At 40.6% G+C, this 16,213-nt stretch overlaps 2 protein-coding genes and 1 long non-coding RNA gene across 5 annotated transcripts in view; 2 read left to right on the top strand and 1 right to left on the bottom strand.

Moving 5' to 3' along the window:
* Window positions 1–2,614, bottom strand: part of LOC119886089 (phosphoribosyl pyrophosphate synthase-associated protein 1) — a 29,322-nt gene extending 26,708 nt beyond the window's left edge. For 2 of the 3 annotated variants that reach the window (XM_038696635.1, XM_038696626.1), the window contains exons 1-3: window positions 2,198–2,614; window positions 1,782–1,834; window positions 7–73 (exon numbers count right to left, since the gene is read on the bottom strand). In XM_038696635.1, the coding sequence (XP_038552563.1) occupies window positions 7–73; window positions 1,782–1,834; window positions 2,198–2,280 (203 nt within the window). In that variant the 5' untranslated portion in view covers window positions 2,281–2,614. The remainder of the gene's footprint in view (window positions 1–6; window positions 74–1,781; window positions 1,835–2,197) is intronic. The other variant, XM_038696640.1, reaches the window with a different exon arrangement.
* Window positions 2,615–5,011: 2,397 nt separating this feature from the next.
* Window positions 5,012–10,000, top strand: LOC119886083 (cytoglobin-1-like). Its single transcript, XM_038696614.1, has 3 exons — window positions 5,012–5,333; window positions 8,647–8,878; window positions 9,258–10,000. Exons 1-3 carry the CDS (start codon window positions 5,191–5,193, stop codon window positions 9,420–9,422), a joined length of 540 nt encoding a protein of 179 aa, XP_038552542.1. The 5' UTR covers window positions 5,012–5,190; the 3' UTR covers window positions 9,423–10,000.
* A 2,876-nt stretch (window positions 10,001–12,876) lies between these two features.
* LOC119886080 lies at window positions 12,877–16,057 on the top strand. The gene is made up of 4 exons (XR_005441428.1): window positions 12,877–13,141; window positions 13,852–13,933; window positions 15,170–15,209; window positions 15,333–16,057. It is a non-coding gene; the product is annotated as an uncharacterized LOC119886080 (long non-coding RNA).
* The last annotated feature ends 156 nt before the right edge of the window (window positions 16,058–16,213 follow it).

Below are 16,213 nucleotides of genomic sequence, written 5' to 3'. Positions count from 1 at the left end.
ACTCACCGTGGTATAGTCTGGATGATGAAGATAGTTTGTCCACGAACTGACTCCTTCACATCAACTCTAGTTTCTATTGTGAAGGAAAATATGTGGACACAATCAGCAAACTTAGCAAAGCTGCATCTTAATTTCATTGCTTTCTTATTTTAATGACAATCCCCACCTTTTCGGTCACTGTAAACCTTCACAGTGCACACACCACTCCTCATTAAATACTGACGTTGACTGATACAATAACCAACACTGGCTCTTAGCAAGATTACTTAAAAGCCTCCACCCTGTATTTGAGAAAGTGATCTTTCCATATGTACAGTTAGAAGTCTCCCACTTCAAATAGCAAATAAAATTACTTATTTCCCTCAGTCATGTCAGTCAGTTTTCATGGAAGACACTATTGCAAAGTGGCTGCAGTACCAGCATCACCCCCATATAAATGACGCATGCTCTCTTTTCTACCCTCTGCTGGCTTAGAGCTACGGATGAAAAGGTCATGGTGGACCAGGAAACTTAGTATGTAGCTGCAGTACCGGAGGCTGCACTTTCAGGACCGCAATCCTAGGACTGGAACAGCATTTGTAGGACCCTTGTTTACTGTGATACTGCCAGCTAGCTGGCTGGCTGGCTGGCTAGATAGCTATGTTACTTTTGACAGCCCCACAAAGCCAATTACCCTTACCCTAACCATCACAGGGTGTGTGCCTTAACCTAAGTCATTGATTATATGCATGTTGACCGGTTAACCCCACAGCTGATGTGCTAGCAGACAGGGTTAACCTCCTACATGTTGCTGTGTGGTACCACCACTAATCCACTAGATGGCACTGTCAAAAAAGAACTACAGCCCTAGAACTGCAGCCAAGGATTGTGGGGGTCCTGAAACTGCAGCCTCCGGTACTGTAGATATACAATATTGAGGGAACTATATATAGAATTTTTTTATTATTATGCATATGGAAGGTACAATCTCAGGTATCTCAACATAACAAATAAGCTATGCTCTGCCTTGGAGGGTTATGGGATGGATGGGCACATGTGAGCCAATACAGTGCCTGTTTGCCCCTTTAAATTTCAAAATCCCCAAAATAGTGAAGTGATCTGACAACTACAATTAAAGTAAATTAATTAAATGTTACAAGTCATGCTGTTTATAATGCAGTGTCCACTAAGCACATCTTAATAATATGTCCTGACAACTAGTTTAATAAATTGTAGGGCTGTACCAAATGTCTTTCTGTTTATACATTCGAAGCTTCTGTTGAGCTTTTCGAACAAAGCTTCAAATGTCTGTCATCATATTTTATGGCCTCAGCGCCCTAATAAAATCCACCAACAAAATCCTGAATTTGTCTTTTTAAATGAACTTTCTTTTAATGAACTCCATTTCGTCAACATAAGATGTGAACAGTTCGGCGCAGAAGTTCGGTGTGACTCAAACAGTCCTTGTGCAAAGGATGGGGGCTGTAACCTAGGCAATAATGTCAAAAATCACTCACAAAGTGATGGGTTGTTTCTGTAAACACACTGTTGGGTTGCTCATGCTGGTTCAAACTGGTTGTGTGGGGTTCATTCACAGCTGAACAGCCGTTGGGTTGTTTACTTTAACCCAACACAGGAGAACATTTCTTTATAAAAATGAGTCATGTCATAAAGATTGTTTTGAAGGGTAGCCAGTGAAATGTCAGACATGTTCATTTAGAATAAGCCAAAGCAAAAATTAAAATTCCCCTTTGTTGGTAACATTAATACTTTTACCTAAAAAGCCATAATATTCTCCTCACCTCTGTTAGACTCCTGAAAGACCACAGACTTCCCCAGTTCAACTCCCAGCCGTCTGTGAAACAAGAGCACAAAATTACAGCTAGGATTGTTCCAAACACACAAACCATATGAGACATTTAGCACATCACTCATTCATTCAGTCATTCATTCATAACAGAAAGACTCTCGTTGGCACAAATAGCTACAAGCTTTCCTCGGTGCTCAGTGTCCGTGGTGTTGATAGCAGTCACAAAACAAATGTTTATGTCCTATGTTACATAATAACCAATTATTATTTGTCGTAGTGGTAAAAATAGTTGCTGGTCATTGACTGTCTAATATGCTTTCTATGCATGCATCTTTGTGCTTGGCCCCGTATATGAGAACAACATAGACGTGAACTTCAACAATGACAGAAACGCAACATTGTGCTTACTCTGTTATCTTCTTGGCCAGTTCTGTGCATGCTACGGAGGAGTTTGCTGAAAAGACGCGATAACCACTTTTAGCGACATTCATTCTGGCACTCTCGGTGGTTTATTTCCCAGACGGCACCTTTTTATCAACCGATCACTGCGTTTGTTTCTGATTTTCTTCTTGTGACGTTGTCTTTAGCTAACAAGCAAGCAAGCTAGCTACCTAGCACACACTAACCTGCTAGGTGTGCTTGCACGAAATGACCTTATTAAGTGTGCGAAATAAACTTAGCTACAGCAGAACTACAAAACAAACCGTTATTACTGTCTTTATTTTACCAATTTATCCTATTGTTCTCGGACAAATTGCTGACATCTGTCATTTAGGCTTGCACTAAAGCCTAAACACTGTCTACACTACGGAATCCAGCTTTGGTCAATCTTACTGGCTACGCTTTGCGGAACATATGGCTGAGAGCAATGATAGTGAGCGTGCGGTCAGGATCTTATATGCAGTCTATGGTCAGGGCTGAAAATAATACACAGCTTGTAAGTCCTATCATAATGACACATAACGTGCTATACATCCGTTGCGATAAAACTGAATGGAACTAGCTGCCCTAAAACACCGAATAATAAACATTAACCATAGACTGTATATAAAAAGGCATGAACTTGAGAAATGGCGTTTATGTGAAATAACGACATTTGTTTATAACCTGATATACTGTCATCTAAATCTTCGCAGGAGTTTCGTGGATTAATGTTTTTTTTAAGTGTGATTAGATGAGATAAAATCTGGTGGATTAATCAGCCAATCTGATGTCCAGTGGTTCTCAAACTGGGGGGCAGGCCCCTCCTGGGGAGGGCTACTTCAGGGGGTCTTAGATGTTGAGCAGAGCTAAAGTAGCATGAATATGATTCATATGGTGACATAAAGAAACAAAAGTTGTCTGATGTTAGCAGGGCTATTTTGCTAAATTGAATGTAGTTTATTTCAATCGCCTAAAATTGTTAAATGATTGATAAAAATTGAATCCACTTTTGTTGGGGTTGGCGGACATGAACTTTTTTTGGCTTCTGAAGTGACAAAAAATGTTTTTTTGAGAACCACTGTGTTAGGCAATTGTAGCTATGCATGGTGTTTGCTTTCAGTTTTTGGCAGAGCAGCTTTCTTATAGGTAGGCTAGTTAATAAATGACATTCTATAAATAATTTACATAAACCGCCCACATGTCATTCACCTAAAATTTCTTTCTGTTTGACCGTTTAATCAGTGGTTCCTTTCATCATTCAATTTTTTTCTACTGGACTTTATTATGAAATGTAAAAATGAGTGGTACAGATCAGGCGGCAGTTATGCGCATGCGTAGAACGGATTCTGAAACCTGAAAAGCAGTATTACTCCAACAGTCCACTAGATGTCGTTACTCATTAGCCCTGGAGTTGAGCAGAAGTTACATGTCTTTACAGTCTATGCTTTGGAGGTAACATCATGAGATCATGTTTTTTCTGAAGAGAGTGGGTTATAAAGGTATAACATTATTCATATGAGCTAGAGTCTGAGTTTTCCAGTGTGGGTTTGGATAGCAGAAATAATCATGAAACGTTACAAAATGTATCTGGGTTCCTCTGTAGAAGCAAGTAGAGCACAAGATGTAGCTCTACAATCATTGACCAAGCTATGGTTTGTCTGATCCACTACAACCAAATCTGACCCTACCTATCTAATCCTTGAGCAGTTTGTTTGATAATCGTAAAGCTGTGCAATGAACTCTGATTCTGTTGTTTTTAATTGTGCCTGAGATGGACTTGAATAATACCTTTAACCAAAGTATTAATATTATTTAAAATGTCACCAGCTGGTATAATAACTGGCTATAACTCTGCTGTACTGCTGTAGAGACACAGTAAGAGATCTGTCTATCTTAAGTAGGCCTACTTTTCACCAACTTCATTGTCAATGGTATACTGTAAAGGACTCTGTCAATGTTTAACATGGTTTGTACATTCTCGGCACCTAATGTACATTGTACTTCTCAGGTAAAGCAGTAAACAACCCCTAATCTCAGTTGCTGTTATCTGATATCTTTCCAATGCTCCTATGCCCCCCTCCTTTCACAGCCAGGTCACAGATTCCTGGCTAATTGGCCCTGTTCACCCAACCCATATGGAACTTGAATTGGAACATTCTTGTGTTCAGCTGTCCCAACACCAGCAGGAGGTGGCTTCTTGCTGATAACTCCCTGCCTTAACAAAGGTGGGAGATGTATGCATTTGAAAAAGTGCAGTGAGAGCTGTGTAGGTCTCTTGAAAGTGTGTGCATGTAATGAAAAAAGTGAAGTAATGAAAAATAGACTGAAAACAGTGATATAACCTGATATAACCTTTATCTTGTTAGAAGGACAGGTTTGTAAATGAATAGATGGGCTGCCCTATTTCTGATGGACGTCATGTTGTTTAATTTTCAGCCAGCAAAGTGTTTTTACATTTATGTCGGCAGGGCTTTGTGAGAAACTCAATATCATCACAGGTTAATCTCTTGGATAGTCTTAAATGGTGACGATGGAGGTAAAAGGTCAGAGTGGGCTCCTTTATCTTATTTTAACATCATAATCTTACATCACATCCATGCTCACACGTTGCACCTGACTCTCTTAATAAGGATTTGTTTCCTATCTCATCATGTTTTCATCAAATGCCACCTACAAAGGTGAGGTGGGTAGAGGGGAAAAGAAAGAGAGGGAGGGAGGGAAGGGAGAGCGTAAAAAAGAGAGGACAGAGGCTCCTCCTCATTCAGTGCGTGAGTTTCTTGTGTTTTTTTCAGCCTGTTCTTCACTCACACTCACACAGAGAGGTGAAGACCAAAGATTCTCACTGGGCAAAGAGTGGAAAGGAAACCGAATTTTTGGCTCTCAAAGACATAAATAAAGTGTTTTTATTTTGAAGGAGGGGATACTCTCACCGGCCTCGACTTCTGCACGTTCTCAGCTTTGCACAACTGTGTTCCCAAATGGAGAGGATGCAGGGAGAGGGAGAGGTGGACCTCCTGGAGCGACCAAGCCCTCTGACTGACAAGGAGAGGGTGATGATTCAGGACTCCTGGGCAAAAGTCTACCAGAACTGTGATGATGTTGGGGTGACCATACTAGTAAGGTATATCTTTTTAGTAGTACTCCTGTTTTATGTTTAAAGTGTTAAACGCAGGTTGAGCATACAATTGAGAAGATATTTATATCATTCTGACAGAAAAGCAGTGCTAGAGAGGTGACAAATGTATAATTAGAAGGGCGAAGACGTGTATCTGATGTATTTTAATATTTATCACCATTAGTTAACCTATGTATTGCACACAGCTCTCTTTTTATTAGTCACACAAAACTGTATGCATAGTACATAATTCCTGTTTCAAGACTTTTCATCAATTTTCTCCTGATTTCCGTATCTTCCATTAGTTCATTGCTGACAAGGTCACATTTGCATTTTGTCTTTTTCCCCTCAGTAATATAACTGCACCTGCTGGGCCCATAATGCTTTCTGATGCTATTTATCTAACCCCCAAGGTTCTTAAACTGGGGGCTGGGCCACCGTGAGCAGATCTAAAGTTGCAAGAATGTGATTGATGTGGAAGAATAAAAGGGCTCTGATGCAAGCAAGGGTAGTCTAACCTGAATCTTTTGTTTTATATCAATAACCAATGTTAATGATTAATAAAATGAAATCCAATTTTGCTGAAGTCAGGGGCTTGAACCTTTTTTTGGCTTAAAAAAAAAGTTTGAGAACCACTGATCTAACCAAACTTAAGTCAGATTCCAGACTGTGGGATTAACCTCTCTCAGAACGCAGTAGATGTTTCGTTTTAATGATCTGGTTGACTTTACAAGTTTCCAGTCTGTCCAAAGGAGCAAAGACAGTCATGTGTTTGCATGTGATATTCTCACCTCTCCTCCTTTTTCTAAATCCTGTTTATCAGATAGTTAGAGGAAGAGAATAAACATTATAATCCATCAGTCAGACACATTTGGCACTCAGAGGGTTTCCTCCCCTAGGGCAGGTCATGTTTTGAATGCCTGTATAGAGAGCCGGGCAACCTATCGCAGCTTGACTCCATCATTGGCTGTGAGACCTTTAAAGAGACCCTCTTTTCTCTGAAATCAAGGGATGAGAGAGTTTTATCGCAAAGTGAATTACTATGGGGGTTTAATATTTTTCATTAGTCATTTAAACATTTATGGTGAGAATGCAGTCCTGTTGGATTCCTATAGTTGTTATAGTCACTGTTGTTATCTCTCTGAAACAGAGTGTTCCAAAAGGTATGAAGGCTTTGACGGTCTTTCAAGTTTGATGAGATTCACTGCCTTTATAATCCGGTGTGATTGCAGGAGGTGAAAACACACAGGGCAATATACTTTTGTAGTAACCGTCAGTAAAATAATCTATACTTTCACATAATATTATTACTAGTAGGATTTACTTCTATGATAAACATGTTGAAACTTAACTGAATTTCATTTCATTTCCCCTTATTTATTTCCTCTACATTCCTTCACAAATACCCCATAAGCTTCAGGAATTTTAGGAATGGGGATTGATTGATAAGCATGGCCATGATAAATTCTTCTTTTAGCAGTAAAAGCCAGTCCTGCCATGCTGCTGAACCTCACCGTCAAATTTAATCCTCTAAACTAACTGTCTTTGGGGCAACAGATAAGATCCATAGTAACAAATTATGGCACTGTCTCTAAAATTAGAAACTTTCTATCCTCTTCAGTAAGTCTTGAAGAAAAGATAAGGAAGGATTAAGTCCAATGACCATATAAAATACTAATGAGGCTATTTATATGCAACCACAGGTCATGCAATTATAAGAGAGAAAGATTAAACACCACGGTTCCTCATTAGTTTGCAATGAAACTAGGAATACTTTTTTTCCCTGTATTTGCCAAGGCACTCCATCCAGAGCTGAGAGATTAAGACAGCACCTTCTATCCTCATTCTTTTTCAGATATCTAAATTTACAATTGAAACTCTAATATCTACCCATATGCTTCAGAGCTAACAGGAAAATATTCCTTTTTGTGTTAGTTGTTGCAGAAAAAAGGGAGATGGGATATCAGGATCAGATAGCCAGCAAGCAGATGCTTTGGCCCTCTTCCCAGACTGTGTGAGAGGTTGGGATGTGGGGGTGGGGTGGGTTGGGTGGCGGTTGCTAATTCTCTATGACACCTCTCTGGGGGTGAACAGGGATAGAAATCAAAGAAAATGTCTTTGAGATGATTATTTGCTTTTAGAAAGAGCACAGTGTGAGTCAGGATGTGCAAAGAAACATCAAAATCTAGACCTGAAACTTTAACAAAAAAGTGAATAATATAATATTTGTGCCAAAGGAAACCACATAGAAGATATTATTTATGCCATATCTTTTCAACATAACAACAATGGCAAAGATAAGTTATGTGAATGTCGGTTTCCCATGCCAATAATGCCCAAGTGAAATGAAATGATAAGTGGACCACAAAACTATCACACTTTTACATTTTAAATGTACGTCGAGTTATTCAGCCATTTTGCATCATGTTTTTTCTGCTGATAGATGTTTTTTCCTTCACTTTTAAAATTATTTTCAAATATTTGGAGTACACACAGCCACACAGTGCCTAGATGTTAGATTAAAGCAAACATTTAAAGGTAAAATATGCAGTCCTCTCATGTCAGCACCATTGGCAGAAATCGTGGGGGACCCCCCCCCCCCCCCCCCTTAAAAAATCATTAAATAATATAATGATTTATACTTAAAATAACTATGTCTATGTAAGTAGTAAATAACAATACAAACGCAAATGGGGCACTGAAAGTGTGTTTTAAGTATAGAAACATTTTCCCTTGCTTCATAGTGGTTTGATCCACTGCCTGCTTTCCCCCTTTAGTGACTGACCCACACACAACTCTCCGGAGGGAGGGAAAGTTTCAACACTTTGTGTTGTTGGCCAGATAAAAAGACAGAGAAAAGAGTAAGTACAAAAAGTCATGGCAATTTGGTAACATCACAACCTCCATGTTACAATAATAATGGTAGTAAGTAACTCTGTGTACATGTATCCAAAGTCCTTCTGGGCAAGTCATGCCACTCGGCCGCCATCTTGGCAACGCCTCCGGGCAGCTATTTCAGACTAACAAGACCAGGCTCCTATGAATGAATGGGGAGAGAGCCAGAATTGCACTTTCACTGGTCGCCGGGACATAAAAACTACATGAATAGAATCAGCAGTAAAATCTAATGAAAATCCTTTGACCACTTTGTCCCAAATATATTTGCCCCCCAGATATTTACTTATGGTATCTTACCAAAATTAACGTGGGTTTGCAGGATCGAACCTTGTGCAGGCTGAAGGGCCACAAGATTATCGGAGCTTCTCAGAAGCTGCTCATACTCATACCTTTCATTTAGTCTAACTCTCCTCCTTTGCAGGCTGTTTGTGAACTTCCCCTCATCCAAGCAGTACTTCAGCAAGTTCAAGCATATCGAGGACCCGGAAGATCTGGAAAGGAGTGTTCAGCTTAGGAATCATGCTCACAGAGTCATGAATGCCATAAATACACTGGTGGAGAACCTTGACAACTCAGACAAGGTGGCCTCAGTGCTGAAGCTGGTGGGCAAGGCCCATGCACTCCGACACAAGGTGGAGCCTGTGTACTTTAAGGTAAAGTGTCTGTGAATAACTCACTCAGTTACTGGATCCAGACAATCCAGTAAAAAAGGGAGGAAGCCTGGGCACAGGCTGGAAACTGTTGGAAGCTGAGACACGTCAAACAAGAAACAATGTCACTTCAGAGGTGCTGTTAGGCAGATTCTGTTATCTTTGGGCAGCGCTAGCCGGGCTGTTTCCCCCTTTTTTCCAGTCTTTAGCTAAGCTAAGCTGACTTCATATTTACCGTACAGAAATGGGAGTGGTATCTATCTTCTCATCTAACTCTGTGCAAAAAAATTCCCATAATAAGTAAAAAAGTATTATAATAAATAAGTATTCCTTTAATGGACATAGGTGTCTTTAATATTGTGTTTTGTTGTGTCTTGATCAGATCCTTAGTGGTGTGATACTGGAAGTCCTAGGAGAAGAGTTTCCAGAGGTTGTGACCGCAGAGGTGGCCGCGGCGTGGACCAAACTCTTGGCTACAGTCTACTGCAGCATCACGGCTGTCTATGAGGAAGTGGGCTGGACTAAGCTCTCAACCTCAGCTGTGTGAAGCTTTTAGTCTGGGTTTAGTGGACCATGAACACCCAGAGAGTTCTCATTTTTAGGCCATGGCCTTCCAGGAGAGGGAATACAGTTTAATGTAATCATGGGCCATGGAACATACACTCTAAATAAGAACAGGTACCTCACCCTTTTTAGGGTTAATTGTGTGGGTATGTGTGGGTGTGTGTGCGTGTGTGTTTGTGAGAAAGAGGGGGACAGAAAAAACAAAGCTACCCTTGTTTTTTACACTCTTGTAAACCATTTAAAGGAGAGAGCAAAGAGGAATAAAATGCAAAAGTAAACCCAAAAATCACAGAGAGGTCACACATGACTTGGATGTGCCTTCTACCGAATGTATAGGCTATATCTGAAAACTGCCAAGTAAAAATAAATCTTTCGAGATGTGTTTTTCTGATATTTCCTTGTATCAGTCTGTATCCATTGTGTCCCCGTTTATGATATTAAACAAGGCATGTTTAGGTTTTAAGCTGTTAATTGTGATGGTTTTACATTTTTTCCATTATGACACTTACCTTTGTATCTGCATTTAACAACATTTTGAAATAAAAATAATAATCAAATCTGCTTCCGCTGCATTTCTGCTATGAACGTGTTTCCACGTTAGACCTTTCTTTTCTCTCCCTTGGCCTACTGCTCCTTATTCTCTTCTTGAGTCAGCAGTGGTATGTACAATGTCTCACAAAAGTGAGTACACCCCTCACATGTTTGTAAATATTTGATTAAATCTTTTTTGGAAGAAATGACACTTTGCTACAATGTAAAGTAGTGAGTGTACAGCTTGTATAACAGTGTAAATTTGCTGTACCCTCAAAATAACACATCACAAAGCCATTAATGTCTAAACTGCTGGCAACAAAAGTGAGTATACCCATAAGTGAAAATCTCCAAATTTGTCAATATTTTCCAGCACTGCCTTAACCCTCTTGGGTATGGAGTTCACCAGAGCTTCACAGGTTGCCACTGGAGTCCTCTTCCACTCCTCCATGACGACATCAGAAGCCGGATGGATGTTAGAGAGCTAGCGCTCCTCCACCTTCCGTTTGAAGATGCCAAATGCTCAATAGGGTTTAGGTCTGCAGAGAAGCGTGGCCAGTCCATCACCTTTACCCTCAGCTTCTTTAGCAAGGCAGTGGTTGTCTTAGAGGTGTGTTTGGGGTTGTTATCAAGGTTGGAATACTGCCCTGCAGCCAGTCTCCAGTATGTCTGCTTCAGTATGTCACAGTAAATGTAGCTCCCCAGTGCCGGCAGCACTCATGCAGCCCCAGACCAGGACACTCACACCACCATGCTTGAGTGTAGGCAAGACACACTTGTCTTTGTACTCCTCACCTGGTTGCCGCCACACACGATTGACGCCATCTGAACCAAATAAGTTTATCTTGGTCTCGTCAGACCACAGGACATGGTTCCAGTAATCCATGTCTGCTTGTCTTCAGCAAACTGTTTGCGGGCTTTCATGTGCATCATCTTTTGAAGAGGCTTGCTTCTGGGAGGACAGCCATGCAGACCAATTTGATGCAGTGTGCAGCGTATGGTCTGAGCACTGACAGGCTGACCCCTCACCCCTTCAACCCCTGCAGCAATGCTGGCAGCACTCATATGTCTATTTCCCAAAGACAACCTCTGGATTTGAGACTGAGCATGTGCACTCAACTTCTTTGGTCGACCATAGCGAGGCCTGTTCTGAGTGGAACCTGTCCTGTTGAACCGCTGTATAGTCTTGGCATGAGGTGCCATGTTGAACTTCCAGTGACCAGTATGAGGAGTGTGATGCGGCATTCAGACCAAACGCAAATCTTCTCCTCGCAACACTTTCCTCGCGTGACTACATTCGCTGCAAGTGTTCACACACAGCACGAGAAGGCGATTTTAACGTGATAATGTGAATAAACACAACTTGCCATTACTACAGCTGTATGAACCCAAAGCAAACATTTTGCTGTGATTAAATAGCAATAAACGGATTAAACTGATGCCGAAATAACTACAACATCATGCAGATTTGTTAAACATGAATTCATGCTTTGTCAGGTCTGTCAGCAAGACAGCAGGACAACAACTTCTAAAATGTTTGTTGTCTGAATGGAGTTTGGATCGATCAGGGCTATTCTATGCTAACTTGGTCACAGTAAAGTACAATGATAGCTGGAATAAAGTTACAGACACATGTTTTCTGAACTCACCAGGTAGTTCAACCTCCTCGCTTTCTTTTCTCCCAGCAATGTCCAGTTTTGTCCGTTTTTTATATAAATATGAAGTCGTAGTCCGACAGAGCTAACGACGCTAACAACAACACTGGAACCGGAGGTGCACGGAAGCTAGCTGCTGAGAAGCTCCAGTGAAGATAAATCAACGTTGTAATCCCAAAAAGTTAAGTAAAAAGCTAATTTAGCTCCTCCTGCAAGTAAATGGTGTAGTTGTTTGAGCATAATCAAGTCCGACTAGGGCTGTTTATTTGTCCAAAGGTTGCAGCGTTGCTCCCTGCTACTCTCCCCCAAGTTTAGCAGCTCTCAGCCGGCCAGCAGATTTTCAATCGCCCGCCCTGCCCGGCCCTTTCCACACATCGCTCTGAAGCCGTTGGTGACGTACGACAATCTCAACACTGACAAGCTATCACGACTCAGCGTCATGCGACTTTCTCGCTTGAGTTGAATATTTTCAACTCACACGTTGCCGGCCCTGCCACCTTCGCGTCGCTTCACGCCGCCCGACAGGAAATCGCTTTGCATTGTCTTTGTATGTAAATTCACCGCCCCAAACACTCGCTTTGCTTTTGGTCTGAAAGCACCATGAGAGCGATAACACCAAATTTAACACACCTGCTCCCCATTCACACCCAAGACCTTGTAACACTAACAAGTCACATGAGACTGAGAAGGGAAAATGGCTAACTGAGCACAATTTGGTCATTTTCACTTAGGGGTGTACTCACTTTTGTTGCCAGCAGTTTTAATGGCTTTGTGATGTGTTATTTTGAGGGTACAGCAAATTTACACTGTTATACAAGCTGTACACTCACTACTTTACATTGTAGCAATGTGTCATTTCTTCAGTGTTGTCACATGAAAAGACATACCGTAATTAAATATTTGCAAATATGTGAGGGTGTTCTCACTTTTGTGAGATAGTGTAAGTAAGTGGCTCAGCTGCTGAAAGTCCCTATTTATACCAGTGATCCACTCTGCACTCTATTTTCATAAAATATTGTATATAATACATACATGTATATATGTATATATATATTATATTTCACTTCTGTGAATTCGTTTTATCCAAATACGGTAATTTGATTGGTATGTGTTAATCCTGTAAACCAATGCAGTAAAAACATCGAGGTTGATTTGGCTTCCTGTGTTTACGACATGGTGGCGAGGTGGGTTGTTTTCGGAATAGAAACACACAGCATGCTCTGTTTACCTACTAGTCCTGCCAGCGAGATCCACCCCCCTCCTTGATCCTAGCTAATCCTCTGAGCTAATCTCCCCAATCATGAGTGAGAGCCAAGAGGAAAGACGGGAATAGTCAGATTGTTACACCACAAACTCTGCCTTTTACCATTCAAGCCTTTCAATGGGACGAGAATTCTCAGTGCTCTAAACTATCATCAGTCCCAAAGGCAGGGGGTAGGACCATGTGTACCACTATGATGGTCCTCACCACCATCGCTTTCATCCTGTGGCAGAGATTCTCCAACAAAATCAAACCGTGAGTACTGATCATCAACTCTTGTGATTTTTAGCAGGCACAGAATAGTGGTCAGTAGAGAATCTGTCTGTATTTTCAGTCATGAAACAGAAATAAGAGATTCAGGCTACTCTTTCCAGTGCCTGACAAAAAAAGACACATTTAACAGCTTGAGGCTCATGGGAAAAGAATTAAAAACACATAAAATACTCAGACAACAAATATGAACACGCACAAACACAGAATGTCTAATTCATGAGTGGGAGAGTGAGGGAGTGAGGGAGGTAGGGTGGGACACATGCGGACCAGTGATTTGAAATCGTTTCTTGTGAGTAGGTTTGCCCTGAACAGCAGTGTGTGTATTAAGTGGCTCGATACATAACAACATTGCATTCCAGTTTTTTTACGGAGAGATAAAAGGAGGCCAAAGCATCAGAGCTCTTAAGTTCATGGCTGCTAATTGATGCAAAGTGCAATTTTCTCAGCCCCCCTGGCCCTGCTTAGCCACTCACACTGCAATGGCAAACAATACCGTGTGGCTACAGCACCACAAGCATGGCAACAGTTAGCGTACACAATTATGAGCCAATAAACAGCAAAAGCTCAATTTATATTGAATGAGTTCACATCATTTACCAAACCGTTTCCAGATGACTATGTGTTCACAAAGGCACTGTGGTGATAAAAGGGCCATTTAAAATGGAGTGTTTTGTTCTTTATCACCATCACAGGCAGAAAGTGGCTACTGAGAAAGACGTGCCACACATGAAGAGCAATGGAGCAGCAGAAACCCCAAAATGACAACACTGCAGGGTAAAGACACACAAACAATCATGTCATGTCTATGAAAACCGGCTGAGTGGATGGAGCCTGCAATATGGCCGTAAAGGGGTACTCCTGTAATTTTGTATTAGCTAGCTAGCTAGTTAGCTCCAAAACGGTGGCACTTTTTAATTCTATTGGTGCAACTTTATGTAAGAGCTCCCTGCCTGGAAAACACATGTCTTCCCAACTCCATGCACTCAGTTTTAAAATAGAATTGATATGTAACTGTACATTCTTAGAAAGGTTCCTGAAAGGATGATGTAACAGCCAGCAAAATAGCAAAAATTGCAAAATTGTCCAACACTGAGATAACTTCCAGGGACACTGGGCTGAGGTGAGATAACCCTGATGCCAACATCATGGTCTTTTTCTCAGACTTTACAAAGCTCCTACAGAGCCATAGAGGACATTATACAGCTGTTTTTACAGTGATACTCCTGATGACGAATAAACTGATTAATCAGTGGAGTACACCTTTAAGAATGCAAACTTTACCATTCACCTTGAACGTAAAACGTAATTGATGCTAGCAGTGTTTGTATTTTTGGCAATATTTTAGAAAACATTTAGGCTAATGCTAAATTTACAAGTTCTGAAAAGCAATAGCATAGAAAAGTATATATGTATCATCAATTGTCAAGTTGTAAATTCAAAATACAGCTTATAAACAAAAAAACTGAGCATCACAGTGGGTGAAAAAGAAACAGGAAAACAGCTAACAAAGAGACATTGACAGTTATGTGGAGGTGGTGTGTGTGTGTGTGCGCTTTACAGAGGGGGCTCCAGACAAGGGGAGAAAGTGGAGCAGTGGAGCATGTTACAGACCCACAGAGGCATTAAAAGCTAAGATGCATGCCCCACATTTAGCTTTTAGGTATTCACTGGTACACTGCTAATACTAAATGATTCAGAGGCAGAACAACAATCCATCATCACTTTGGAGGGTTATTATAAATACATTACCTCCCTACTAACTGTACTGTTTAATGCAGCAGTAAAAAAAAATTTAATGAGTAATAAACTAACACCTAGACGCTGCATGGAGGTGGTCACAGGTCTTTAATGTGTTATCTTTCACTTTTTATTTGAACCATTTTAACGGAGGCAAGTGTTTTCAGCTGAGTCAGGGTGATTTGTTCTTTTTTTAATGATTATTTCCCTACATCATTCATGACTTTGCATGTCAGCTTTTACTTCCCTTTGTGCTCCCCCCCTCCCCTGCAGACACCAACAAAGACCCAAGGAGGCCCCCATCTCAAATATGGTGAGCTCTGTCGTTTGACCTGTAAGAGCCACAACAAAACAAAACAAAAGGACCACAAATGTGTATTTCCTTCACAACGTTAAAGCATCAAACCCTGATCTGTTTTGTCTTCTTTTTTTTCAGTGGCCTCAGCTGACAAGACTTATTTCCCTCGGATACTACAGGAGAGATTTCCAGACATCTGTTTGTTGTTTTCTTTCATTGATCAGATTCTGATTTATCTACACGTCACAGCTTACCCCAAGACTCCCACCAGCTTCTCTTTTTTTTTTTTAAACGAGCTATAAAAACAATGAGGCCTGTTTTGATCATGGCTCCGCTATCTGTCCTGCAGATGTTCTCATTAAAGGGAAACAGCAACTGAGTGAACTCCAGTTTGGAAGATGACACCTGACAAATGCTGTGTATTCATGTTGGAAACTGAATATTTTTTCTGTTTCAGAACAGAAACGATCAGGGTTTAAAGTGATAAAACATGTTCTGTGCCTCCACATAAAGTAACAGCCACAATCAATTCTTTGATTTTCTGTTTTGCTCACTTTTGAAATATGTAAGGATTTATGTTAAATGTATGTATGAGGACAAGATGAGCTATGACTGGGTGTATTTTAAAGAGTTGCTTCCCTTAATATCTCATAAGTGACCTAATTTCTCTTGGAAAAGGGGCTAAAGTCAAGCAGTGTACTGTATGTGGCAGGTAGAACCATTACCCCTTAAAATGTTTTGTTTTTAGGGGAAGCATACTGATTAAATAAAGCAATTAAATGCATTTGTGTGCTTCTGAATGTCGACGAATATTAACTGTTTGATTTGCTGATGACTTATTAAAAGGGTGTTCGTTTTTCTTATAATAACATCAGTGAAGCATTTATTTTCTTGTCTGCACAAATTTGTCATGACAGAGAATGCATAAAGATCCTAACAACTCCCCATTGAACCAATACACCAACAAGGGAACAAAATATTCCACAGGTTTTAAACAGAGGTTGTTTGCTTGTTCATTG

The sequence above is a fragment of the Micropterus salmoides genome, unplaced genomic scaffold (assembly GCF_014851395.1).
Source record: "Micropterus salmoides isolate LMB-PRFRI ecotype aquatic unplaced genomic scaffold, ASM1485139v1 Ms_hic_scaffold_10, whole genome shotgun sequence".
NCBI classification, from domain to species: domain Eukaryota; kingdom Metazoa; phylum Chordata; class Actinopteri; order Centrarchiformes; family Centrarchidae; genus Micropterus; species Micropterus salmoides.
Note: the sequence above shows the minus strand (reverse complement) of the source record. Positions and strands in the feature narration are given on the sequence as shown.